General features: G+C 42.6%; 2 protein-coding genes across 3 annotated transcripts in view; both read right to left on the bottom strand.

Annotated features, from left to right (window-relative positions):
• Window positions 1-16,827, bottom strand: part of aacs (acetoacetyl-CoA synthetase) — a 42,139-nt gene extending 25,312 nt beyond the window's left edge. The window contains exons 1-9 of the mRNA XM_080466619.1: window positions 16,469-16,827; window positions 13,960-14,063; window positions 12,738-12,858; window positions 10,298-10,411; window positions 6,423-6,520; window positions 5,793-5,907; window positions 5,080-5,161; window positions 3,863-4,016; window positions 1,558-1,638 (exon numbers count right to left, since the gene is read on the bottom strand). Of these exons, the coding sequence (XP_080322745.1) occupies window positions 1,558-1,638; window positions 3,863-4,016; window positions 5,080-5,161; window positions 5,793-5,907; window positions 6,423-6,520; window positions 10,298-10,411; window positions 12,738-12,858; window positions 13,960-14,063; window positions 16,469-16,607 (1,008 nt within the window). The 5' untranslated portion in view covers window positions 16,608-16,827. The remainder of the gene's footprint in view (window positions 1-1,557; window positions 1,639-3,862; window positions 4,017-5,079; window positions 5,162-5,792; window positions 5,908-6,422; window positions 6,521-10,297; window positions 10,412-12,737; window positions 12,859-13,959; window positions 14,064-16,468) is intronic.
• A 5,430-nt stretch (window positions 16,828-22,257) lies between these two features.
• gak (cyclin G associated kinase) overlaps window positions 22,258-27,889 on the bottom strand; it is a 30,297-nt gene continuing 24,665 nt past the window's right edge. For both annotated transcript variants that reach the window (XM_080467652.1, XM_080467653.1), the window contains exons 22-29: window positions 27,426-27,687; window positions 25,790-25,984; window positions 25,555-25,692; window positions 24,005-24,091; window positions 23,659-23,928; window positions 23,423-23,571; window positions 22,554-22,730; window positions 22,258-22,480 (exon numbers count right to left, since the gene is read on the bottom strand). In XM_080467652.1, coding sequence (XP_080323778.1) covers window positions 22,379-22,480; window positions 22,554-22,730; window positions 23,423-23,571; window positions 23,659-23,928; window positions 24,005-24,091; window positions 25,555-25,692; window positions 25,790-25,984; window positions 27,426-27,687 — 1,380 coding nt within the window. In that variant the 3' untranslated portion in view covers window positions 22,258-22,378. The remainder of the gene's footprint in view (window positions 22,481-22,553; window positions 22,731-23,422; window positions 23,572-23,658; window positions 23,929-24,004; window positions 24,092-25,554; window positions 25,693-25,789; window positions 25,985-27,425; window positions 27,688-27,889) is intronic.

The raw sequence follows: 27,889 nt of genomic DNA, 5'->3' as shown, positions 1-27,889 counted from the left end.
GATAACACAAACTACAGATGAAAAAAATAAAATAAAATAAAATAAGGAGTTATTAAGCGTCACGGTTTTGGGGACATGTGTTGACTTCATGCATTTGAAGGTTTTCAGGCCGTTTCAGGAAGAAAGTAGTTGAAATTTTCACACTGAGCTAGATCAGAGGTTCTGATCAGGCAGTGAAGTGGAGCAGTGGTTAGCACCGTCACCTCAAGCAAGAATGCTTCACAATGAAATCTGCTGACTCAGAGGGCCTTGCTATGGCCCCATTTACATGTTTTAAGTGAAAACGAATCATTTTTGCGTTTTCATTTCAGAGAAGTTTCATGTTTACGTGACAACATTTTGAAAACGATGTCCATCCACACGGAAACAGCAAAAACACTGAAAATGTTGTAGTGAGCATGCCGAACCACAAGTTGGTGGTGTTGGTTATTTTTGCAATGAAATCACTTACAGGTGCGTGCAGAGAATTATACACTATAAACATTAACAATGGTGAGGAAACGGACCCCTTCAATGGCCAGACGATGAAAATGGATTACTCTTGGGGATGAACGTCGACTATAAAAACTATGTATATTCTGTGATTTCTCCAGGTAATCCTGCTTCCTCCCACAACCCAAAAAGAGCCCAGTATGGATGAGTGGAGCTGCACAGATGTTAGTAGACAGGGTGACAATATGTGTAAATGTATACGGGTAAACAGATGCCTGGACCGACGCTCGAGTCGGGGCGTTCGCCGATATGGAGACAGCTTACATCGCACATAATCACCGCTTTAGAAATGTCAAAGCGTTTTACACTTTGAGTCACATTCATCCATTCGCTCGCTCACACACTCTCATAGAGATGGCTGCCACGCAAGGTGCTCGACTGCCTTTGGGGGCAATTTGGGATTTAGTGTCTTGCTCAAGGACACTTTGATATATGGACAAGGTGAGATGAGGGATCCAACAACCAGGGTTATGCTTTGGGACAGCTCTGGCTCAGTTGGTAGAGATCATCGCTCACTTAGAAGATTGCCGGTTCGACCCCCCCCCCCCCAACATCTAACCATCTGCTGAAGTGTCTTTGAGCAAAACACTGAACCTCAAACTGCTCCCAATGGTTAGACCGAGTTTATTTATGACTTAAGTTACTTTATCGGCCATTATTTAAAAGAGATGAGAGTTTGTTTACATGTTGTTTGGCAGAATTTTAACACTTTAAATCAGACTGTGTTCATTCATTTTCATACAATGAAAGTACCTCACGCAGTGAGCTCTCATGCTTGTTTTTATGAGTCACAGAGGCAGTTTTATGAATGAAATTAGTCAGAAATAGATGCACCCGAAAAAAATACAATATATGAAATATGCAAAGTATCAAGTCTAAAGTCTAAATTTTTGCTGCCGGGAACAAAAGCGAAGGAAGCCGATTTGGATCTGCAACGTGATGAAGCAGGCTTGCTCAAAACTCTGAATGAAACATGTTTTAATATCGATATATATTCAATACGACTGTCTTCGGGATACATCAGCTACTGAACCTAACGAGTCAGTGTGGAGGTTGCACACTCACCGTAGTGTAGTAAATGATAACGTCATTGCTGGTCATGTTCCCGTGGAGGATGTGTTCTTTCAGGTGCTGGATGAGGGTTCCCTAAAGAAAGAGAGGGCAACAGTGTTAGAGCGCCACGACGCTGAGAACCTGTACGTATTGTTTAACGTCAGCGTCAATACGGCTAAAACTCAAGTGTTCAGATTTCCCAGAACTCCTGAACACAGCGCCCATACATGGTACCTCTTCAAACAATTTGTATGAGGAGTGACGCCTCCTGCAGTTTCCAACGCGTCACAGTCAGGTGGGTTATCATTGCTGGTGGAGGGTAAGATGGATCCAGTGTGTGTGTGACACATGGTGCACCTGTGTGTGTTGTGTGTGTGTATATATGAGCTTTGGCAGGCCGCCGTCGCCTTCCTTCGGTGCGTGCCATCTTGCCACTGACAGCATGTTAACAGAGCCGTAACAAAGCTGAGAGCCACGACAGCGCCGGGGCTAATTGGCTGAGCTGGAGAGGACTGCCGGCGCCACCAGGCGAAATGTTTTCACCGACGCATTACTGTCCAATTATCGGCGGAGCGCGGCGAGGAAGGGCGAGGCGAGAGCAGTGGGAGACGATGAGAGAGGAGAGTGGTTGTAAAGGACGATGAGAGGCTGAAGTATTCAAAAATGCGGGAGCTTCAAGTGTAAAACCGAGGTGAAACAAAGGCGAGAAAGGAAAAGACTGGGTGTCTGAAGGAGGGGGGGGGGGGGGGGGGGCAACCCAACAACAACATGCATTTATTTTGAACTGTGACAGTGTCAGCGTTCAAAGTACAACGGTGTTTTTTTTAAAATCACACGTCCTCCCCGCTCTCCCGCTCCCTCAGATGTGACGCTGAACAGCAAAATGTCATTGGCGGGGCTCTCCTGGGAGCAAAGACCCTTAAAGCATCCGCAGATGGAGCTGTGCTGCCATCTTGTGGTGGAAATTGGAAGAGAAACTCAGAAACTCAATTCGGGTGCTCAAGTTGATGAATGCAGGAAGGTTCTCAGGTATCATTATGAGACAGCACCACTGCTAGAACTCCTCACATGTATTACCTCTGAGTTTTAAAAGGTTTTAATTAACTTATTGCGTTTGGATGCAGTGCAGTGAAGGAGAGATCGAGCTGTAACTCGACATTTAAGATCCATAATTCATTTTTCTAAAGAGGCTTCACGGTACTTTCCGCCCGAGTGTCCCATCTTTATTATGGGATATACTACAAAGCACACAAAGAGTCCATGCTCCATATTTCAGTGTGGAGTTCTCCAATGTGCATGCATGGCAGCTTTATGATCGTTAACGAAACAACAAAAACTAGGAAGGATTGATAAAAGATTTTAATAAGCTGAAATTCCAATAAAAAAATTAAGAAAAACTAATGAAAGTTAAAATGACCGACTTTTCTTCTTTATAAATGTAGTTCATCCATATTCTTTTAGATCATTTACTTTATTTGTTAAATTGAAGAATTTCATTGACTTTTCTGGAAGTCAAACACATCATTGTGCCGATTGGCATTTGTTTGTATGTTTTTATACTGAATGAAAGTTTCGGACCCACTTTAACAAAGTGCACTAGAAAGTGTTGAGATGTCATAAGTATTTTCATGAGCCAATGCCGCAGTTTTCTGAATTACCGGTAAATAAGAAAAAAAAAAATATCTCTTTCTTTCTGCTTCACTTGAAACAAATTTCCGTGCATTCGCATTAAAAGTTAAGTTTCATTTCAAGTTTTCTTTTTTTTTTTAAAAACAGTTTCATCCATCTTATATACCACAGGAGTCTGAAGCCAATCCTAGCTGACTATGAATAAAGGGCACACACCACATTTTTTGGACTCTCAGGGGAAAGTACCTGGAAGAAATAAAAACAACCTATAAACCCTCAAACACCCCACAGAAAGGCACCCAGGCCTGGACTCAAACTGGGGATCCTCTGGCTGTGAGCCCAGAGTGCTCATCACCAGTAGCCAGGAAATGTCCTCCAACCCTCGGCCCTGCAGAGCTCTGCAAACAGATGTGAGCGGTGTGATTATTTCTGCACGTGCGACAGCTGTTAGAACCCTGGCGGAGCGTTCACAAACCATTAGTTACAAAAAACAGCAATTACGCTCTGTGCGGTACGAGCACCGATAACAACAGAGGACAGGGGGGGGGGGGCTCCACTCTATGCGCTGATGTTTGAAAATAGCCAACCGTGAGGGTCAAACATGGCGCCCGTGCCACCTCAGCTAGCGCACACAGTGAGGGGGCGGGTGAGGGTGGAGGTGGGGGGGGGGGGTTGCTGTGTGTCCTACCCCTGCCGAGTGGACCATGCACTTGGGGGCTCCTGTGGTTCCGGATGAGTACATGATGAACAGAGGGTGACTGAATGGAAGCTGCTCAAACTCCAGCTGTGGGAACTGGTCGGCCTCCCCGCGGCCCGACGCCAAGAAATCCTCCAGGAAAACACTGAGAGAGACAGAGGAGGGGAGACAGACACAACCTGCTTCAGCAGAAGGTTTCAAAATGGGGGCGTCCTGTAGAGGGAGCCAGAGAGCAGCTGGAATACTGCGGGGGTCAGAGTGACGCCTTTTCCCAAATAAGTGAAGGCTAAAAGTCTCAATTACCGTATTTTCCAGACTATACGTCACACTTGTGACGGTGCTCTTGCTCTTTGGATCTAAAGTAGTCCAGCTTTGGCTGGTTTTGTTTTTCCCATTACATCGGATGCTCCCACCAGTAGCATTTCAAAAGCTGCAAAGCATATTTTCTGGATTATAGGTTACACTTGTTTTACTGGTCCATCGTGTAAACTGTTGTATTTGCACTCTGAGACTTACAGTAAATCAGTCAATGGTGGCTCCATGTTTTTAAGTTGACAAACGAAACAACAACAGATCTGGAAGTAAAACCGCAAATGAGTGGTTTGCCAATAATTACCATGTTTTCTAAACAATATGCAACACTTTTTTTCCCCATTGTTTGACTGGTCATGGTATCTATTTCAAAAAGTGACCTATGTATCAAAATATAGTGAAACACACCACCTGCGACCACTAGATGTCACTGTATGACAATAGAATGCAGCTACGGTAGCACAGAATTTACCAGTAGTAATTTATCACCAACAAGAAAAAAAAATTCTTAAATCAGAAAGAGTTCAGGTTGTGTGAGAAACAGAAAGCAGAGAAACTGTCTACTGTGAATGAGAAAACAAAGAAGGCTAATCATGGGCTAAAAGCTCAATGGCCAGAGCTGAGGACCACAAAAAGTAAAAAAAAAAAAAAAAAAACAACAGCGCCAACCCATGGCCTCGCAGGCGAACTACATTGTTTTCATGTCTGTGTGAACGCAAAGAAATGATGGGTTCTCACTTGAAACGGGCATTAGTGTGACACACACACACACACACACACACACACACACACACACACACACACACACACACACACACACACACACACACACACACACACACACACACACACACACACACACACACACACACACACACACACACACACACACACACCTGTTGGGGATCTTGGAGAGGTCGGTTTCCTGCTTGGTGCGAGCGTAGGGGATCACAACAACCTTCTTCAGGTCAGGCAGACCTGCAGAAAGCACACATACACATCAGAGCAGCTGACGCGTTCAGGGCCTTTTCACATTAAAAGCTCACGAGGGGAGAACGTCAGGGTTATTTTCATGAGTTTAAGTTTTATTTTTGAGCCCAGAGCAATGATTTAGCACTAGTTCTGAGCAGACATCCAGCATAATTTCTTCACGAACAACATGGGATTGCTTTCCCTGATAATAGCAATCATAAGAAGTTATAAATACAGTACGGTGACAGCACCATTACACAGGATCAGGAGTTATCAGACTCATCAAAGTATCCCACAGGGGCAAATCAAGGCACATTAATCAACATAAACAACATGGAACATACAGACATACTGGATAAAGGAAATAAACATGTACACATCAAAAACAATCAAACTGGCATGTAGGATGAGAGTGTATAAATATAAAAATTAAACCGACTGGCTCAAAGCCGTAATTATTTACTGCAATCATGTTCTAATCTTGAGTGCTAATTAGTAGAAAAATATAATCAGTGTTAGATTTGATTTTCACAATGAGGACAGCCGGTATCAAACATATGTTCTTACTCTCCATTAGATAAAGAATTTTTTTCTTTTTTTTTTTATAAAGAGACCAAGAGCCGATGCGTCTGCTGACCTTTAACCACACTGATGAGCTTCTCCATGTGGTCGTGCGTCTTGCCGTTGTAAACCACCGCGGCCACAGAGAAGATCAGCTTCGGCTGGATTTGAGAAAACCTGTCGAGGACACCCTGAGAAGTACGAAAGATCCAAGTTAATAAACACACCAGGAAGCTGCAGAAAGGTTCCTGGGGAGAAGAGAGAATGGATAAAGCAGGAATAATCATGCCTATCTGAATTAAATACAGCCAAAGAAATCGAGTTGTGAACCTACAAATATAGAAACAATGGCAGGATGACGTTCATGATTCAGAGCAGCAACAGTTCCTCTGATCCTCCAGGAGAGGGAGCAACAGATCACTTAGGAAAACGTGGCGAGGACAAAAGGGTCTTTCTGGGTGAAGTTGCAGTAGGATGAAGTAATTCCTTTGTAAGGACTGATAAACAGCCCAGTATAGCTCTGCACAGTGATGCAGTGTTTCAGTTTGCTGTCCGATGGGGGAACATAAACTGTGTTCGAAACACTAATTAGATCTAAGAAAACACATTTCAGGCTGCGCGTCCCCCATCAGGTGTCTCCTGGTTAACAGAACTGCGCGGCCTGAGGGTGAAGCAAACACGAGGAGACAGGAAATAAAGTTCTCACGTTGACTCCGAAGTCGACGGATGTGGAGCTCCAGATCGCGCCGATGCTCGCTGCTGCCAGCATGGCCTCCACGGCATGTATGCTGTTGGGCAGGTAACCTGGAGACGTGAAGACAACAGAAGGTTAGAAACAACTTTTAAAAAAAAGGCTTCTTGGCAGATTAATATGGGCACACTTGAAAATTCAATTCACTAAACAGATGAGTGGAAGAGCATTTATTCTAATATACCATCCTCGAGGTACGTGCAATCCCACATCAACTCATTATTAGATGGTCATTTGCTGCAAGGATGGCAGCAGTAGCTGATTACAACGATGCCGGTGTCAAATTACACAAACTAAATGGAGATTTAACCTTTTCTAGAACAAATAGGGATGAACGGATTTGGATAGAAAGAAAAGGAGCTGAATAAGCTGCTATTCATCCCAGTTCAGATTCTCCTGGGACTTAAGAGTCTAACTCGAGCGTCTGTCCATACGAAGGTCCGTGTACTCCCACTGCTAAGGATTATAGCGTGTCGTTTTCTACGCTAATGTGAGTGTGATTTTATTACAAGAACAACCAACAGCACCCACTAGTGGCCCAATGTGAAAACTAGAGTTTTTTTTTTTTGCATTTCTGCTGCTTCTGACAGACATTTAAAACGTTGCTGTGTAAACGCAAAACTTTCCTGAAACAAAAACGCAAAAATAATGCGGAATAATGGAACCTTAACTCGCATCTACTAGTAAAATTAGAATTAAAACGGCCCCTGGAAATCTGCATCAGGAATCCTTCTCGATATAGATCGACTGAGGCAGATGATGGGGAACAATCCAAACGAAGAGGACGGGAGAAAGACGGGGAAGGAAGGAAGGAAGGAAGGAGGGAACAAGCCTCGACAAGGACAATGAAAATCCTTCATTCCTAACCAGCCGGGGCTGAGATCATAACGGCCTCTTGCACCGATTTATTCCTCGATCGATATCACAAATTGCGCCAGAGGGTACTCGAAGTCTTCTCTCTGGACAGATAGCGATGACCACGCACACACACAGAGCATTTTAGCAACCAGATTAACTGGAGATGCACAATGTAATGCAGATTTATCATTATCATGCACAGTGAGCAGCTCAAACGCTGCCGCCTCTACCTGCTGATGTTATTGACAATGTTACCCACAATGCATTTGGACATGCATTTTTTTTTTTTTGTCAATGTGATTGAGGTTTTATTCAAATGAGAAATCAAGACTGTCCCATTTACATGAACGCTAAATGCATTTATCTCAGTAATGTCTCAGATTTAGACACCTTTATTTATTCCACAAGGGCCAATTCATCTAGTTTCCCCGATTTATTATTCTTGCATTAGATTTGTAAAAATAAAAGAAAAGGCCCATTTATAGCAACTAATAAACAAAAATGGCGTGTGTAACACAAACGCTCACCTTTGGCATTTATAAATGTTCTAAATGAATAACAATAGATTAGTTTCTACTATTGTATCGTCACATCTCCAGGATACTTGCACTCTCTGTTTGGAGCTTTGCCGTTTTCAAATTGAATATAGAAAATATTTCGTTCACTGGTACAGACAAAGACCACTAACTATATCTAAATGACGGCGAGTTGAGCAAACCAGGAGCTGCTGCTCGCTCACCTGCACAGGTTGATAAGGTGTACCTGATCTGAGATAATAAAACTTTAATGCCAACAGTGGGCAGGCTGGAAAGAGAAATGTCTGGTCAAAGGCAAACTGAAAACACGTCATGAGGAAGTGAAGATCCAATGTCTGACCGCTACTTTCAGCAGGAAGTTCATCCTGGTCCGAGAACATCACGGCTTTAGATCATTAACTCGTGTCACCTGATCAGGAATCGATTATAATCAGGAGTCTTACAAGTAAAGACGAATGATTCTCAGCTCGCCTCCAACACAAATATGATGGGGTTTATAATAAAAACAAACAAAAAAAAAGACAATCCTTAAAAAGACTTGCAGTTTATGCCACTTTGTGCAGATACTGATAAGAGAAGGGATCAATGAATAGGAGCGTGTGTGTGTGTGTGTGTGTGTGTGTGTGTGTGTGTGTGTGTGTGTGTGCATTAAAAGCATGGCTGACTTCATTAGCTAAGTGCTCATATATCTCCTGCATCACAGACACTAATAAGACATTCCGGACCAACGTGGGGACAAGGACATCTGTGTAAGTACCGCACTCACGGAGGTTTGTGCTCGACGGGGGAAAAGCTCGGGGCTGAAGAGGGAGGAGTCGCCGCTCCCTCCACCTCCACCTCCTGCTTTCTCAGATTTCTAACAAGATTCGCACAAAGCTGCAGTCATTTGGCAAATGAATTTCACTTCCATTGTGTCCGTCGTGTGAGCAAACACTCCATTCCTGGAACAAACATAAAGGGTCGTTTCTTCCTTCGTTCAGTTTTATTAAATACTTTACCCGGAATATTACGGCTTTTGCAAACGGATTAGATCGTTTGAAACGTTCCCTCCTGTGGCGATCACCTGCACGTCACGTCCCTTCGATTTTCGAGCTCGCGTTCATGTTTTGAGATTCTATCATCAGCAGTGTTGCTGACTTCACACCAGCTGAGTGGGCCATGTTTTCTTTTCTTTCCTCCGTCACATCGCTTCGAGAGAGCACTCTGTTAACTCGTTAACATTAGAAACCACTTCTGGCTGGCTCTGACCAACACGGCAGCAGATTTGATAGATTTTTCACATTTAGAGGTTTTCAGGCCTCGATTACAAGTGAAAACGCATCGTAAGTGCTCTTGTTTGTCCACCTGTATTTATTAATCTGTATGTATGTATGTATGTATGTATGTATGTATGTATGTATGTATGTATGTATGTATTTTACCAACTTAATTTCTAAGCTTTTTTTTTTCCTCTTAGAAATCCTGGTCATTTTAGTTTTTGTTTGTTTCTTTATTGTTTTTAAGCCATTTTTCTCCATGTTAGCCACTTTAGTTGTGCTCTCTTAAAAAGTCTTATTTAGCCAAGAGTTAAAAGTCCTTTTCAGGGAGCAGCCACACGTTGCAGATCCCTGGTATAGCCTAATCAAAAGAACGTCAAATGACACCAAATGAGTTGTTCCAGAAGCCAAATCCCTATATAATGGTTTTGTCCGAGAATGATAGATATTAAATAACTTTCGGTTTTTGTTGTTTTGAAAAACATGTCAATTTATGAACATGAAGCCGTCGCCGGTATCACGGCGCAAGTAAAACTGTTCAGTAACAGAACTGTTCCACTTCAATGGATTAACATTAAGTCATTGTAAAGGGGTTTTTTCCCCCTCATACTTCCTTGCTTTTAGCAACATGTCGTTGGACGACTGTTCAGAAGAAACATAGCGTATCTGAACGGTTGTCATGGAAATAACGATGTTCTGAAAGAACAGCGACCAAATACAACCAGAAATAATGTCATTCGTATTCCACAAGCTGTTTTTACTTCATTTAAAAGGAACATTTTTGCAACTCTTGCCTAAAAAAAAAAAAAAAGCAAAAATGATCTTTTTGAAATACAATAATTAAGTCAGCTTATCCACTGTGAATTATGATGATCAGCTATTAAAAACACAAATCCTTGTACAAATACAGTAATCCCAAAGCAGGAGGAGCAACGGGAGTGTCGGGTGTGAATGTGCTCGACGGTGACGAGCTGAGGGCTTTCCCTCCCTGAACAAACATGGACTCATGTAAACATGTTCCATGAAAGAGGTACGGCTTGTGCCACGACAGCCGCACCGCCCTGGCGAGGGAGCACGCCACCCGGCCGCACGTGGCAAAACGAGTCAAACCGCGTCGGGGTATCAAAAACCCAAAGACAACCAACAGGCACAAGCCAAGTCTTTTCCTTCAGAGACTTACCAACGACCCGGTCTCCAGTCTGGATGCCCATCTTCCGCATGGCTGCGGCGAACAGCGCCACGTCTCTCCTCAGCTCGCCGAACGTCACCTTGACGATCTCCTCGTTGGATTCCCCTGAGAGACAACAGACAAACAAACAAACTCCGGTCAGACACGCATGGGCGCAAAGTGAGAGAAGCCATTTTTTGCTTCCTTCTTCTGCCTGCAAAACAATCAAAATCCGATGAAACAGGAGAACTTGACCATTCATTCACGCAACAAACTGAAAAGAACAAACACACCTATAACAACCCGGCATGTCATTTCTTCTTCTTTTCCTCATTTGCACAAAATAAGGACGTAGTACAAAGTTACAAGAAATAAAACCTGAGAGAAAAGAACCCCAACAGGTTCATATGAAATCCAAAGCAGTTCACAAGGCCCACCTTGGGGGGCCACTTTCAAAAAGTTATGTTTTCACACCCAAAACGCATCACAGGTTCTGCGTTTTCAATTGAAAACGGCGTGTAAACAGGGCCTCAGTCTACATCAAGCAATTAGCAAAATCAGCAAACCAACAGGCCACTCTGATCCTGCAATAGATTCAGTGTAGTTATGGTTTGGGAAAAATATTAAATTCAGATTTTTCCATTAAGATTTGACTTGACGTTTAATTTCCTCCGCCAAGGAGGTTGTAAAATCCCCTGCGTTTATGTGTCTGTTAACAAGATATCTCAAAATTAATGAGCTGATTTTAATGTAAATTGGTACACTGGTGCATTTTGATCAAAAGAAGAACCCATTAAATATCGGCGGTGATGCAGATAAACTATAATTGTTACAAATGTTCATTTCGCTTTATGTTTTTGCATGCTTAGCCCGTCACTTTAAAGTGCAATGTGGGAAATGGAGCAAGATTTGGGAAGTGTAGTTTGTTGTTGTCCTGTTGTGCGTGTGCGTGTGCGTGTGCGTGTGCGTGTGTGTGTTAAATGACCGGTGTTTGTCCAGTGTGTGCTAAAAGAGGAATAAACGGCCACGATTCTGCAACCTCCAATGTCTTCTCTTCTTCCTCCATCCAAACGAGCCACAAGTTAATGAGTGAAACTCCATAATAATCCAGGCTTCTCAACTACGGTTCAGATGAGAACGTGGAAGAAGGCAACAATATTGTCTTATCTTGTCGTCTTTCAAATGATGAAATAAAATCACGGGATCACCAAACTAAATGAATGAATAAAGGCAGTTGATCTGGAATATGTGTCATTTCCCTGAGTCCAGGTCTTACCCTTGGCGGAGGTCAGAAATCTCCGATTGCTCTTGTTCTTTTTAAGTTCACGCGTAGAATTTAAGTCGGCACGTGCGGTGTGTCCTTTTCCTGTGATTTGCAAACGACTTAAAACTAGTATTAGTACTAGTGATATTATCAGTGCAAACAGATAAAATGCGCCGCGCCTTCAACACACTGTTTTTTCTATAGTTAGTCTAGTTAGTCAGTTATTTTAAAAACAAATAACACTGAAAAAGCTGCATTAAATATTCTACATGTTAAAATAACACAAACGGGAGGCGGTGGGGGAGCATCACGTTTCCATGACGACACGTTCGATTCTGCTCATGCTCCAAATGCAAGGAAGCTTTAACCAAAAAACGCACATTTCTAATCTTTCTTGGCAGCGAAGAGATAAGAAAAGAAAAAAAGAAAAAGAAATAGAGACATAAATAGTGAAAGATGACGTGTGAGAGGAGAGCCAGACAGAAAAAGTCGTATCTCTCTAAGTAATAGCTTCCTGACGTCCACCGAGGCTCCGCAGCATCCTGACCGATGGCTTCTTGCCATAATTACATTGCAGCTCCTGAGAGGAGGCCGGGTGCATGTTGGAGGCTCTGTTGGCGCACGCACACACACACACACACACACACACACACACACACACACACACACACACAACTCGCCATCCATCCCTGAGAGGTGGCGGAGGGGGGGAGGGGCAGCTAATCTCATCACAACATGACATTTGAATCCTTACGCCAGTTTCAGCTGCATGGATCCAACGCAAGGCTCATCTCGTCTTTCACAACTTTCCTTCTGTTTGTGTTATGTGCTAAATCCTTAGATGGATTAAATATATCTGGACGTTGTGTGTGTGTGTGTGTGTGTGTGTGTGTGTGTGTGTGTGTGTGTGTGTGTGTGTGTGTGTGTGTGTGTGTGTGTGTGTGTGTGTGTGTGTGTGTGTGTGTGTGTGTGTGTGTGTGTGTGTGTGTGTGTGTGTGTGTGTATAGAAGCAGGTTTAGCCAATTAAAAAACAAAACAAAAAAAAAAAACCTGTTTGTTCAAACTCAAACATCTGGCTGTAAAATTCAAACGATTTGCAGAATTTTCACTTATGGCGGACGAATTCACACACGAGGCGCCTTGTTGGGTCGGCCACCCGGCGCCGTGCCCTCTGCGGTGTGGACTTACTCGCAGCATAGAGAGCCACTTTGTCCTGGTCTGCATGTTTGAGCAGGTTCTCTGCGTAGTTCAGCCGAGCACCTCTGAACCAGTCGGGAACGTCGGAGATCCGCTTGGTTGCGTCCACCACCTGGAGTGTGTGTACACACACACACACACACACACACACACACACACACACACACACACACACACACGGGAAAATGCGTTATAGGCCGTTGTTACAGTCCATCTGAATAAACGACCCTGTCAATAAAGTTTTTCACAGTGATCAAATGATCAAATTGATGTCTGTAGCGTATTGTTCTCTGCCCGCGCGTGTGTCTGTCGTATCGTTATAAAAAAAAAAAACCAACAGAGGAAAACCTGCGGCCTGGCACGCCAACGACATCGACTTCAGTGATCCTTCTCTTCCTGTGTAAACGGACATCGTTTTCAAAACGTTGCCGTGTGAACAGGAGACTTTTCTGTAATGAAAACCCCAAATGACTGTCGTTTCCCTTCTAAGGTTGTCATGTGAAGTGAGCCTCAATTTGCTTGACGAATAGACGGAGACGACGTATCGTACCTAAATGGTCAAGAACCCTAACCGTCTCGCGTAACTGTTCATATACCCGCTGCGAGAGGCAGAATTCCCTACATCATGACTCTTGTGCAAACCTCAAGTGAGTATCATGCAATGTAAAGTCTGTGTTGTGCGATGAGCACGTAAGGGGGGAAACAGGTGAAATTTGTTGAAAATCTATCACAGTTTGTGCGATTTCCCTCCAACATTTGCGCGACAATTTCAAATTTTAGCATCTTTAAAACAATAATTCCTTACTAGCGGCGTTTCTCTTCATATCTTTAGGTTTTCTGAGTTACTTTTGATTTCAGTGTGCCGACAGGATGAGCACAATGTCTGATCTTTATAACTTCTTCTGTGGAAGAAATAACTGCGCAAAAGATTACAACGCTGACACCTAGTGGCTGAGGTAGGAATACTCTTCTCTAAACCAACAGTGTAAGGATCCTACTTAAAAAAAAAAGTGTTTTTCTTTGGTATTCAGATGATTGGACAAAGAAGACGTTGCATCGTCCCACACATTGATTCTTCACTGAGAGCGTAACTGTATTCTAAAGTTTATGACACTACATTAAAAAAACAAAAACAAAAAAAAAAACAGGGAGGGTGAGGATGGTTTCGTCACCAAACGCCACAAAGCTTCGGACATAATCAGGTCAGACTCACCTCCTCGTAGGACTTAGAGCTCACTACTCCACAGAAGCGCCACACCTGAGCCCAGAAGTCTGGGTAACTGTCCACCGACCACTGGTACAGGTCGCTGTAGTTGACTGAGGACATAAAGAGACGGTGTCGTTAACGTCAAGGCATTCTGCATGGTATTAGTTAAACATGGGGCAATATGATTTGTTATGCATGCTTAAAAAAGACAAGGTTCTCATCTATCTACTTTAGGATTTGTAACTTCCAAATAACAGGTTTGTTTTGTTTATTTTCCATCACGGGTGCGTCTGCTCCCATCAGCGGCGTTTCAAAAGCAGGGTACCGTATTTTCTGGACTATTGGGTCACACTTTTTTTTATTTAGCTGGTAATGCAACATAAGATGCATCCCTCTATATATAGTGGTACATACCATCGGTGACCACTAGATATCACTGTATGACCACAGAAACTGCTACAGTACCACAGAAGATCCTCTATTATTATGATATATAAATGAGATCAACCAAAGCATTGCCAAAAAGTAAACGCTTCACTGAATTTTAACTAAAAATATTAAAATGTGCAGCTGCAAACAAAAACAGCATCAAAAATTCAGAGTTGTGAGACGCTTGTGAGAGACTAGAGAACATGAGAGAAACTGCTACCGTGAGGAAGAAAACAATGAAGACTAATCAGAGGCGAAAAGCTGAGGAACAAATTCACCGACGATTCTGGAATGGTGCGGCTGGACCTGGATTATTAACTCTGCAGTTACAACTGGACACGGAACTAATGAATGGGATTTAAATACGTTGTTTCTCTCCACTTATAGTCTTGGAATTACGGTAGATGCTTTACAACGGCTTGGGGAAGTTATACGGCATTTTACCGTATTTCACAGAATATAGATCCGTAGTTCGGCTGGTCACGTGACTTATATTACAAAATCTATCATTGGTACACCATCTGGGACCACTAGATGTCACTGTATGACAACAGAATGCTGCTACAGTAAAACTTCAGAGGCTTGAACTCACAGCAGCCATAATTGAGGAACAAATTCATATAAAGTTGTGAAACAGCAGCTGCTGGATTATCAACGTCACATCTAAACATGGAGAAAGAAAAACGTCTTTTATGTTTTTGTTTTCCTTTTTCATGACGTGCTTTTTGACAGAAAATGCGGTAGTTCCGATGTTAGATCACATAAGAGTCCTTTTTTTTTTTTTTTTTTTTTTATTAGGATGTCAATATGCTCACTGGGTCTGGCGGTTAGCCAGCCAACGCCTTCCTTTGAATCCCTTCCAGATGTCATAATGAAGCGGTGGATTGACATAGTGAACAGCCACGTTGGCAGAGAGCTCAAGCATTAGCAGCCACACCTGAATCTGCAGAGATGACCTTACAGTAGGGAGCAGAATGTTTTATACGCAAGTCATTAGTTTTTCTGATGAGAAGTGACAAAGTCTTTCTTTAATGTGCTTCTTGTTTGAGTAATGAAGTAAAGATCAATAATAATTGAATTCTAAGTGCTTTATCTGACTTTTAGACAAGTTTTACACCATTTCTCTTAAAAAATATTCATTAGTTTCGGACGTCAACCTATGATACAAGTTATTTATGATTATTATTCAACAGAAGCTTTGTAAATAATTAGCATTTCTTAGGGAATAATATGAGTGTTATAACAGCCTTAAAGTTTCCTTATTGTTCTTTTTATTATATAATGATGGAGGCATTGGGGGAGAATGATAGGGGCTTTATTCTTTATAAGCTTTAAAGAACTTTGTGCTGATTTTTATCACATGAAAAGTGGATCATAAATAAAGGTATTTACGAGATAACTTAAAAAATTTTGTTTTTTTCTTCAGTTTTCCAGATTTTCAAACTTAAAACTGAATAAAATAAACTAAAAAAACGAATTACTTATGATTGATTTGAACTGATAAAACATAATGCTGCATAATTAATGGGCGTTTATAAACAACACACTCCAAATCAACAAAAGTATGTCAATAGAAACTTAAAAAAAAAAAAACCTTTTAAGTAACTTTTACTTTTACTGTACTTTCTTACTTCAGTAGATCAGTTGAATGTTCACCTACATATTTATGCAAATCTCTGCACCTCTATTTAACTGAGGTGCACAATCTGTCTTTGTGACATGATGCAAACTCCCATTTCTCTCGAACTGCTCGCAGAGACAAACAGTTGCACGGAGTTTGAGGAAACGACGGTGTAAAATTCCCGGTGTCTGCGCATCACTCATCGCCCGGGTGAGTAGGTTTGTCGGCATTCCTGATGTGGGGTTAATATGGTAACTAGATGACAATTGATGCGCGTCATCTCTGATGAAGATCGGAGTGGAGAGGAGGCCATCATCATCATCGTCGTCACCATCATCAACGCTTCCTTATTGATGTGTGTGATTTAGAGAAGATAAATGGATCCGTTCAGGAGGTGGGGGGGGGGGGGGGGGGGGGTGTCAGGCTGCAGCACACCTACAGTCCGTGTCGCGCCTCCACACTCACCCAGGTTAATCCCGCAGTCCTTGTTGACCTGCACCCTGAACTTGTCCATCTGCGTGTTCTTCTTGGAGTCCGGGTACCACAGCACCTTGCGCTCCACGTCCATGATCTTCTCGCTCTTTCCCTCCGTGTCTTTGGACATCGTGGCGTCTTGTCAGCGGGAAACAGAAGGTCGGTAGAAAGCCGCTGGAGGTCTGTCCGCTCCGGGAGGCTCGGGCTCGGGGGCGGCGGGGGGGGTGGGGTTAAATGAGCTGAGAGCCGGGAGAAGCTTAGCGTGTCCGGCTGGTGGAGGTTAGCAGGACTGTCAAAGACAAGCGTGCGGCTCGAGGGATAGTTACAGGCAGGCCACGCCCCGACGTAATGACGCCACCGAGCTACGTTCAAGAAGGGGAGTGTTACGAAGAGGAGGAATGTTACGCAACAGTACGGGGCGGGAGAAGGCACAAACAAAGAATGATTCAAGTGTCTAATCTTTTACTTTTAGACTACTTTAAGAATATTATTATTTTTTAATTATTTGAGAGTGGATATTCTGTGGATATTCTGACCTGACTCTTAGAACTCCAACAAAATCAAAATATTGAAACTAACTGCTGATAAAAATGAACGAGAAACAAAACCATCATCATTATTATTATTATTATTATTATTATTATTATTATTATTATTATTATTATTATTACCTTCAACAACAAAAGTTGGGTGACCAACGAAGGTTATGTTTTCTGCATGTATGTATTTATTTAGTGGTTTGTATGTATGTATGTATGTATGTATGTATGTATGTATGTATATTACCAATATCTGAACAATTGAATAATTTCCGAACTATGACTTTGTACATCATAATTCTCATAGAAAAAACCCCTCATATTTCTATGTAAAATAACAATCAGAAAAAAATGTTTGCAGAAAATTGTTGAAATCTTAACTTTATTCAGAACAGAAAATAGCAAAATATTGAGAAAAATACAGTGATATATTGGAATTATGGAAAAATTATTAATTATTGTTTTTAGAAAATAATTCATACTTAATGATCTCATAATAATCAGATTGAGAAAAATGTTTTATGTACAGCTTAAAAAAGTGAGAAATATATACTTTAAGGAAATAGGTCAGATACTTGACTTTAATCTCAGAGGAGAATTCAATTCCAAGATTAAATAAAATTGCAAAACTTTTATCTTATAATTCTTACAGGTAAAAATATCAGAATATGACATTAATTGAGAGTACTGAGAAGAAAAAAATCAGAATTTTGTGAAAATATTGAAAGGCTGCAGAGACCTTGAACGCCTCCTTAACGTGAATGCGCCGCACACACGCATGGTACAGCGTAGCGCACGCGCGGGAAACCTCCGCGACCGAGCAGAGGATTCTGATTGGTCCGCGCTCGCTGGTACCACATCAGCCGACACATCGGTCTATGTTGGGGCGTGGCCTCGAGGCATGACGGACAGGACTGCTTCAATGGAATGTCTTCAGCCAATCAGAAGGCGAGAAGAAATGAGCGTTTTAGAGGTGTGCCCAATCAGAGAGCAGGAATCCGCTCGCGTCTTCTTCACCATACGGAGTTAAACTTGGTGGTGTGGTGTGACAAACAACTTTATAAAGTCCAACATGATAGAAAAACAACCTAAATGAATAAAACTCACAATAAACAATAGTTTCTCAGGGCAGATGTTTCCAGAGCGGCTTTTTAGTTGTTTGCATTTCATACAAACTCACTTTTTTTTTTTTTTTTTGCAATCATACATGAAATTCATTGTGCTGCACATTGAGTGGATGAAGTTATGAAGGGTTTTGAAAATTTGAGGAAAAAAATGGACACCTTCTGATTTAAAAACATTATAATCTCTGCATTTTTCATCTTTCTTTTCATCTCTATGAATATCTTCTCAACCCTATTTTGTGGCGCTTTACTATAAACTGAAAATGTAAAACAAAGCCACAACGGAGATCTAAATGGAGATCATTTAGATCTCCGTTGTGCTTTTGCAGGCTAAGTTTTTTTTTCTCATACATTAATTTAGAGGATATGCCTCCATTAACAGTCACCGTAGAGTTTAATTTAAACATTGATCTTTGTCTTTCAGAGTGGATCCTGACAGGCACCCTGCAGACATCACACCACCCCGACTGTTTGACCACACTCTGTTTTCAAATCAGCTGGGCGACCAAAAGTCCAGTTCTGTGTCCGGAGCAAACTCCGGCCGTTTCCCCCCCCAGTGGGGCCGCTGCTCTTTGGATCCTGTGCTGATGTGGAGCTGACATGTTCACGTACTGCCGTGAACTACACTGCATTAAGTAGAAAACTTCTGAGTCAACAAATGTATGTTTAAATGCATGGGACTGCTGGCACGCACTGCAGTTAGCGTGTACTTTAGAGAAATATAGACACTGTATAGAATTTATGATGGATGTGGTTATCTTCTGGTGGTGAGGAATGTGTTTGTTGCGAACTGCAGTTGAAAGATATAAAAGTGTAATGCTATCAGGCTTAATTTGGGAATAAAATACACTTTTGACTGACAGTTTAGATCAGGGGTGTCAAACACATGTTAGTTCAAGGGCCACATGCAGCCTAATTTCATCTCGAGTGGGCTGGACTGGTAAAACAGAGCCATAATAACCTTTACATTTAAACTTTAAAGTTTTTCTTTGTCGTCGCGCAGAGTATACGTGATGAAAATGTCATGCAACTCAGATTAAGAAGCAATTATGTTAATATGATCCGATACATACCACCTCGCACCACTAGATGTCACTGTAACAGATTGCTGCCTCACTATCACCATAAAACCCCTCAATTACTACCGTATTATCTGGACTATAAAACAATTTTTTTCATGCAACTCATAGAAAATCTACTTACATTAAATTGTGCCGGTACGTACCGCCTAGCACCACTAGATGTCACTGTATAATAACAGATAGTGGCTTCAGTACCACAGAAAAACATACCATATTTACCCGACAATGAAATTAAAACATGATTACAATTTTTTACGGCATTGGTGCAGCGTGGTTTGCTGCCATTAGGGTTTACTCAAGAAACAGCTCGCACAAGGATACTTTTCATACTTTCTTCAGATTCCTACATTGTGATTGACTGGTGACATTATGCATCACATTTACCGTATTATCTGGACTCTAACTTTTTCTCATTGTAAAGTTGCTTGACTGGTCATGCATCTCGTATTGAGAGGGAACTTCTATGTTATGCATGTACCGCCTAGCACCACTAGATGTCCCTGTAACAGACTGCAGCTTCACGGTCACCCAAACAAATCTCAAATACTACTGTATCATCTGGACGATAACACTTTATTTCCCATGCAACTCTTCTTAAAAAGTAACTTGTGTTCAAATATGCTGGTATGTACCACCTACCACCACTAGATGTCACTGTGTGAGAACAGATAGCTGCTTAAGTATCACAAAAAAAACTTCCATTACTACCAAAAAAAAAAAAAAAAAGAAATCATGGGCTAACAACACTATAACCCAGAGCTGGAGAGACAGATTAACAGCTTCTGGTTGATCAAAGATGCATTCTAGACATGGAGAAATGCTAGTCCAGAAAATACCGTAGTTCTGAAGAGAAACAAGAAAAGGACTCATCTGAGATCAAAATGGGTTGTTTTTTTTAATTCATTTTTGCACTGAAATTCACATTCATATTAGTATGATGTAATTTGGTACAGTAAACACTGTCGATGTGTGGTCTGTTATACTGGAAAGTTTCAACTGAATAGCAAGCATCAGTCGATTAGATTTAATTTTTTTTTTCATACGTAGGTTTGCTGGCCCCTCGTGTTGGAATTTCAACAAAAATAAGACAGAAAAAGAAAAAAAAACGAAACGAAAAAAAAAAAAACATTCAAAAACTGAGGAGACAAAGAAACACACACCACATAACAGAGAGGATATATATTTGTAAAAGCACATTCGTATTAATATTCAATGCTTTGGAATGAACACAGCAACAAAAGAGGCTCGAACAAGTGTCCCGATTGCACTCTGCAAATTCCACTTACGTGTGATGGGAAATCTCAATTTGTGCCATTTATATGCATGAATACAAGTCAACCCAGAGCCCCACACCCCGCCCAGCAAAAGAAAACAAAAACATAATAAATAAGAAAGAAAAAGAGTGATTCGATTGGTCCATGAGGTAAAATGTGGAATTTAAAAAAAAAAAAGAAGAGAGAGAAAGACAAAGAAAAGCAGATCAAGTGCAGAAAATATAAATTAAAGAAGGAAATGGAGCATTAAGATTTCCTCATATTCCATTAAAAGCTGTTGGATGATCGTAGCTTCATATTTACACACTGAGGCGGCAAACAGCTTCACAGAAGAAGATAAAACTGGATTCAACCATATTCTCTTTTATCATCCTTCACTTTTTTTTTCTTTTTTTTTTTCTCTTAAATGTTCTCGGAGGCAGAAGAAGTGACGGGAAAGCAGTCCGAGTGCAGCGTGGAGCTCTTCTCCGTTTCTGCTACGAGGAAAAGAAGCACTTCGATAAAAAGTAAAGAGATCGGACGACTACCCTGCTTCGAGATCAATCCCCCCCCTGCTTCCCCCTCCGACGGCTGGGCATGCGGCGACGCTACATCGAGCGGGTGGCGTTTAAAAAGAGCACTTCGAACATCGATCTGAGGAGTGTGAGCGGAAGCAGCAGCTTGTAGTGTTCAGCAGGAAACCCAAAGGTGAAGCAGCAGCAGATCTACCTCACAACTCAAGTCTGGGATTTAACTATTCTCCTCGAAATCTCTCGCTCACCAAGGAGCTGGAAGCTTCCGAAACGGTCCACTTGTTCGCCCTCATATGCTCCCAGGGACTCTCCACATACCAAAACACACAGCGGAAGCTTTCAGGCAAACAACTTTTCGCTTCCATGACTGAAACTCTCAGGTAAAACTGCATTTTACACTGCAGCACGCTTCAGTCGGCGCAGATCCGCCTCCACTCTCTACTGATAAGGGCCAACAAGCTAATAACGGAATCATTCTAAGATATTTTAAATGTAAAAAAGCCAATAATATAATAACTCGCCAATCGAATATTTGAACCAATTGGAGCAGCAATTAAAAAAATCATTTCGACTGCAGTTAATGTTTGTGCAGTTTGTTTATCAAAAATAGTTAATACTTACTCATATTAAGGAGCGTCGTCTTACATTTCCACATTTTCCAGTTATTGGCTTTACTACAGTTAAAGTTCCTAAATGTATTACATCATTAGCAGTCATCACATTATTCCTTCAGTTATCAACAGGAGTATATGTTACTGTTGTCACGCAGCTTTTTTTTTGCTTTTCATAACTGTAGAAAAGCAGTGAATGCCTACAAACAGTAGGATCTTCAAAGTGCTTCAAACGTGAGGTTAAGAGAAGCCGCCATGGCTCCACTATAGAGACAGCTGTGTCGTAGTATTGGTACACAAACGGAGCATATAAGAGCCAACAGGTCCGTCTCACCAGGGTACATCTTTATACTTATACACCAACTGAAATGCCAAACATTTGTTTCTTTTGATCTGAGACATGGTAGTAATTATCTTTTTTTTTTTTTTTTTTTTAAAGTTCCACTCTTCTTGACGGGATTGTCACGTGTCCTCCTCCCTCGGGGCGTACGGGTAGGCAGTGAGTCCGAGAGCCATCACATTGTTTATTCGACCGGAGACTTCGTTACAGCCCGTGCTTTGTGTTGGTGGTGGCGGTAGAAACAGAAAGTAAAGGAGGGGGAGGGGGGGATGAAAAGAGAGGACACCTCTCAAGAGTCTGTAAGGCCCAATGTGGGCTCAGTCCTGTCCAATCTGGCCCACTCTGACCAGCGTTTGCTTCGGCCAAATGCAGTCTGGTCCGGTCCGAGCCGAGCCGGGATCCGGGCCGGGGGGGGGGGTTCAGAAGAGTGCTTTGGATCCCTGGTTCTCGAACTCTGACCAGGCGTCGTTCAGCTCCATGAAGATCATCTTAGCGTAATGTTCGTATGGTTGGCCCGTCGCCTGCAGAGAGCCGAGAGTTTAAAACCAGACAACCAACGTTCAGTCCCCGGATGTGCTCCGAACGCTGCTTTACCTTGTCGGGATGGACGACCAGCACGGCCTTCCGGTAGCATTTCTTCACCTGGTCGGGCGTCACCAGGTCGGCCATGCCCACGGGCTTCCAGCGGGTTTCCCCCTCCCACAGCACCGTGTGGAGAGTCGACATCAGCGCCCGGATGTTTCGCTCCTTCCCCTCGATCCAGTCCAGAATCTGAGCGTGGGAAAGCAATAGTTTACTGCTGTGAGCGGCTCATTTACCAGACTCAGTCTCTCATTTCTCATGCTGTTGGTCAAATGTCGTGACTGGAGTTTCACAACTATATTAACCACCATGACTCTGAAAACACTTTTTAAAAAGATCCTCAACTCCCTCGACTATGAGGCTAGTTTGATAGCAACGAGGTAGCTATATTTGATGGCAGCTTCGCTGATGTCTCAGCTCAGGTCTCAGTGTTGAGTTGTGTCCGCTACTCTTAAGGAATTGCAGGCCGGTTTGGTTGCACGGGTCTTATGTTTGATAACCCTGATCTAAATTAGATATACTAGTGTGTCAATGAGAATACTGAAAATGCCAAAGAAGATAAAAAGCAGAATATGAAGAAAATGCAATTATGTAGCACAGATAAATTGCTCAACTTGAAGAAATGACAATATTCTGTTGCCATACAGTGACACCTGGTGGTCTCAGATAGTACTTAAATGTATATTTTGATATTCAAAACAGACCAGGCCCAAAAAAAGTGATTGAGAGTCCAGAAAATACAATAATTTGTCAGTTGTGTCTCAATACTTAGAGCAAGTAATAGAGGTGATTGTTTATGAGCAGTTTAAACAATATAAACAACATCACAGTTAGTAAAAGACTCTTTTTGGACATTCCTCCATGACCCAGGTATATGTTACCTGCAGTTTAAGAGGGTCGATTTCTTTCGTGAGCTCCTGCCGTCTCATTTCAGCGATGGACCTCGGTCCCTTCCTATCCATCCTGGATGAAAAACCCTGAGTGGACAGCAGCTCCTCGAAGTCATCCTCCTTCACCTTCGGCCTCGGACCTTCGTGGCAACAAGAAGCATAAAGAGAGGCACCAAACAACAAAACAAAACAAAAACAAACAAAACCACCTGTTCCTTGTTTCTTACCGAATCCAGGCCCACGGACTCCCCTCTCCTCCCGGCCCCCGATGACACTGGAGAGGTTGAGGTTGTAGTTGGGCCTCGCGGGCTGCGCGCCGGCAGTCTGAGACGCCGACGGCGTCTTGGCAGAAGATCCAGAACTTGAGCCGGCCATCCAGGGCTTGTTCTGGGCTGAGGTGGGTCTGGCAGACTGCCAGGTCTGATTCTGAGGCTTAGCAGAGGAGGAGGAACCCTTTGAGCTGTAGGACGGTCCAGAAAACTGACTGCTGGAGGAACCTGAGAGAAAACAGTCATTTTAGACAATCCCCCTCCTCAAATCACATGCATGTAGACGTCTGAGCTCGTTTCTCACCTGGTAAATTGGAGCTCAGACTTCCAAGATCAGCAAAAGGATCGAAGGTCTGTGACTTGGCCTTCGACATGGAGGCGCCACCAGAAGCTAAAAACAGTCAAACACACCCGGCCATCATTTCTCAGCTCCGTATTGTCAAGATTTTACACGCTTGACTTGTTCTGGAAAGGAAAGACGTGTGTGCGCTTCACACAAAATGTGAACACGACACATGATTTGAATCCCATCCAAGTGACAAACTACTTTGTCTTAACTTCTGAAGTGCAAAATTAAAATAGTGAGTGACTTGAATGATGAACGACATTAAGCCCAGTGGGATCGATCCATGTCTCTGGAAATATTTAACAAGGCTGCAGAATCTGATGCTTCAATATTTCCTCACAAGGATTGAAACTTAAGTTTCTTTTTTAAAGGTGGGCGGTATATTCATATCTTTTTAAAATGAGTTACAGAAGTGTAAAAATATACAAAATCTTGTGCGCTCAGAACTGAAAGATCATTATTTTCAATTAAAAGTGTTTCTCAAACACCCACCAGCGACTCAAATAACAGAAACCAGTTGGACTGATCACAGGTAAATATGAGCTTCATCCTCTTTGGCCACGAGGTTTCAGTCTTCTCTCTTATTTATTTAAGAGAAGTCAGTGGGACAAAAAGTGAAAAGAGATTTAATGGATTAATAAACTGGACTTATAAATAAATAAATGAATATATAAATAAAATGCACCAATGGGTGACATGACGTGGGTTGAACATGTGATGTGCTATATTACTGTCGAGTATTGAAATAACTTAAAATCTTTGATTTAAACAATAAAAATAGAACAAGTTTTGGATTTCATCCTTCACCCTTTTGGAAACGGAAAGTTTAGTTTGAAAACGTTCAAATAAAGTCAAAATCCTCAATGAGAACCGTTGAGTTTCTCGTCTTTGTTCTCCAAAATACCAGTGAAAGGATAAAAGGAAAATCAGTGTGACGAACTTGTGACCGACTCCTTAATCACATGTGCTGCTTTAGCGAGCCGCCGCGCTCTCAGTGTATTCAGACAGTACTCGTGTTTTCATCTGGTTTGATGCTCAACGGACAATATGTTGATTCTTTATGGAAGCTGCGTCAAGTTGTACAGAGGATATTGGGGAAGACGGGAAGTTTCCACATGAAAGGCAGGGTGACTGCAGTGATTTGTCTTGGATGACATATTTCACTTCATTAATGCAAAATACCAGAAGACAGAAGCACTGTATAATAAGGAAATATTAACAAAATCCACAAACTTCACAACGACTTCCATTCTGGGAAACTACAGACACACATGTGATAGGGGAAATAAATCAATGTGATCCAGTCTCGCCCTCAGTACATTTGGGACAAGAGAAAGAGTACTGGGATTTGGAAGTAGAAAGCAGAAAGAAAAAAAAAAATCTAATCATTGAATACTGAAAATGAAAAAGGTGGGTTTGAAATGACCTCAGAAATAGGCTTAATATCGATGTTATCAAGGTGTCAAGTCCTCCATGTAGGTGCTTGTGTGTGACACTCCTGCCTCTACCTGTGCTTGTATAGTTGGGTTTTCCAGAGGCAGCGCTGAGGCCGGCAGTGTTCCCCGCTGCCCAGCTGTCCCACCCACCCAGCAGATCCGGCTGGCTGGCTGAAGATGTCATCTTTGGGGTGTCATTCACAAGCTTATCTGTACAAACACAATGAATGTCAGCGAAAAGATCAACTTCCGGGGGTTTATATAAACATGCTACAAGAGTTCATTCCAGAGCAGCAGCTCCACTCACTGAGGTTGAAGAGGCTGCTGTTGGAGGCCGGGGTGGGGTTACTCGCAGCTGAACTGAACCCGCTGGTGGCCGAGCTGTCCGAACCCAACAAGTCCCCGAACAGGTCCGGTCCAGAGGCCTGTCGGGATGATCCGACACTGGAGCTGACGCCAGAACCCGAGCCCATCCCAAACGGATCGAAGAAGTCGCTCATGGCTGCAGAACAGAAAATAAATCTCATCACATGTCGGACTCATTGACTCACGTAATGTTGCACCGGTGCCGAGGACAGACCTCGTCAACCACCGCTTCCAACTCTGGAGTGACTGAGGACACGACACACAAGTCCACAGTGTCTTTTTACAAGTGCGTGCAGGGCTGTGTCTGTTTTAGAAACCAGCAGAGGTTCTTGCTCAGGGACCCCCGGTGCATGCTTAGAGAATGTGGGAGGAACCCGGAGTACCTGGAGGAAACCCACGCACACACAGGGAGAACCTGCCACGACCTTCTTGCTGTGAGGCGAGAGCACTAACCACCTCGCCACATTATTTTTCAACATTTCGGCATTACATAGTGATTTTCTAACCTGCTCCTCACTTTATTTCTGGTTATGCCTGAATCAAATGCTTCAACATTTATTGTCTTGACAGAATAAAATTAGATATGTTTATGACCTTTATATTGTTTATTTTTATTTCATTCATTGACAAAAAAAAACTAAATTCAATACAAAACCGAAATTTCCAACGTTATGATTGAAAGGGATGGTGGTTTTAATTACTTGCAGATCTCGGCATGCAGGCAGAACTCAGCACAACACCGGTCCTCCACAGGATTTTACATGTCGACTTGAGGATCCTATCTAAGATCTTGGCTCACCGTTTACAATGGGTCCCATCAAGCAGAATACCAACTGATCAAACGGGTTATATGCTTCGCAGACAGTCTTTCCATAATATGAGGCTCCCGAATATCGATAACTCAACGAGTTCAAGCTCTCCTGAAGTGATTATCGCACTGGATGCAGAGAAGGCCTCGACAGGGAGGAGCGGAACCACCTTTTTTTTTTTTTTTTTTTTTTAATCTATATTGTTTCAGTTCATAATTTACCTCATGCCTGCCCAGTTGCTTCAGTCAACACAAGCAGACTCTGGTCTTCCCTATTTCTTTTCTACTGAGGAACAAGATCCTTTGAGCTTTTCTCAGTTTAATCCTAATTTACCAGATTCATGTAATAAGTGCAAACAATCTCCAGCCAACCACTCCCAAATGCTCTGGTTCCGTCTCATACTTGATAGGTTTTGGTCGAAAATGTTCAAACCCAGTGGACCGCTTCTAATATCGCCGTCGCTCCAGAATCTCTGCTCGCTCTGTTTACAACCGCTCTACAACCGTTTACCTCCAGAGCCATGCAGACTGTTTTTGCCTTTACCGGCTTGTTTTCCTGAACTGGAAACAGCCTCACCCTGGTTCACACAACAGACGAGTCAATAAATCGTTACTGTCCATCAAACTTAAAGCTCAGATTCTCCCTTAATGGTTCCTTGAACATATTTGAAGGAGACCTTTGTTAGTTCAGATCTAGTCTTTGACATCTCTGCCCGATTGTGAGAACTGTGCAATGTTTGTGATCCGATCGGCTCTTATTAAATCTTACGTTTGGAGTCTGGGGTGGCTGTGCTGGTGGGGCCGCTGAAGAACAGGTCCTCCTGTACTGCACTCGACTGACCAGCAGGAGGCGAGAAGAGATCGTTGAGGAGGTCGCTGTTGCTGGAGGAAGCTTTCAGTCCTCCCTGCTCCCCCTGTGGAGGAGCAGAGGACGAAGTGGAGGAAATGGAAGGAGGTTCAGGGTCAGCGTTCAACCCCAGGAGGTCGGCTGTGTCGCCTAAGGGAGACTCCTGGGCTGGGGGGGGGGAGGTCTGGGGAGAGGCAGGGACACCAGGACAATCCACAAGTAAATAAAGGCAGAAAAAGACGTGTTTCCAATGTATTTAGATCAGGGGTGTCAAACATAAGACCCGTGGGCCAAAACCGGCCCGCAAGAGGCCATAATCTGCCCCGCCAACCCACCAAGGAAATTGTAGGAATTTCAAAGAAAACATATATTTTAACACAACAGAA

Source organism: Lipophrys pholis, assembly GCF_963383615.2.
Source record: "Lipophrys pholis genome assembly, chromosome: 7".
In the NCBI taxonomy this organism is placed as follows: Eukaryota; Metazoa; Chordata; class Actinopteri; order Blenniiformes; family Blenniidae; genus Lipophrys; species Lipophrys pholis.
This window is presented reverse-complemented; position numbering and strand designations above follow the sequence as displayed.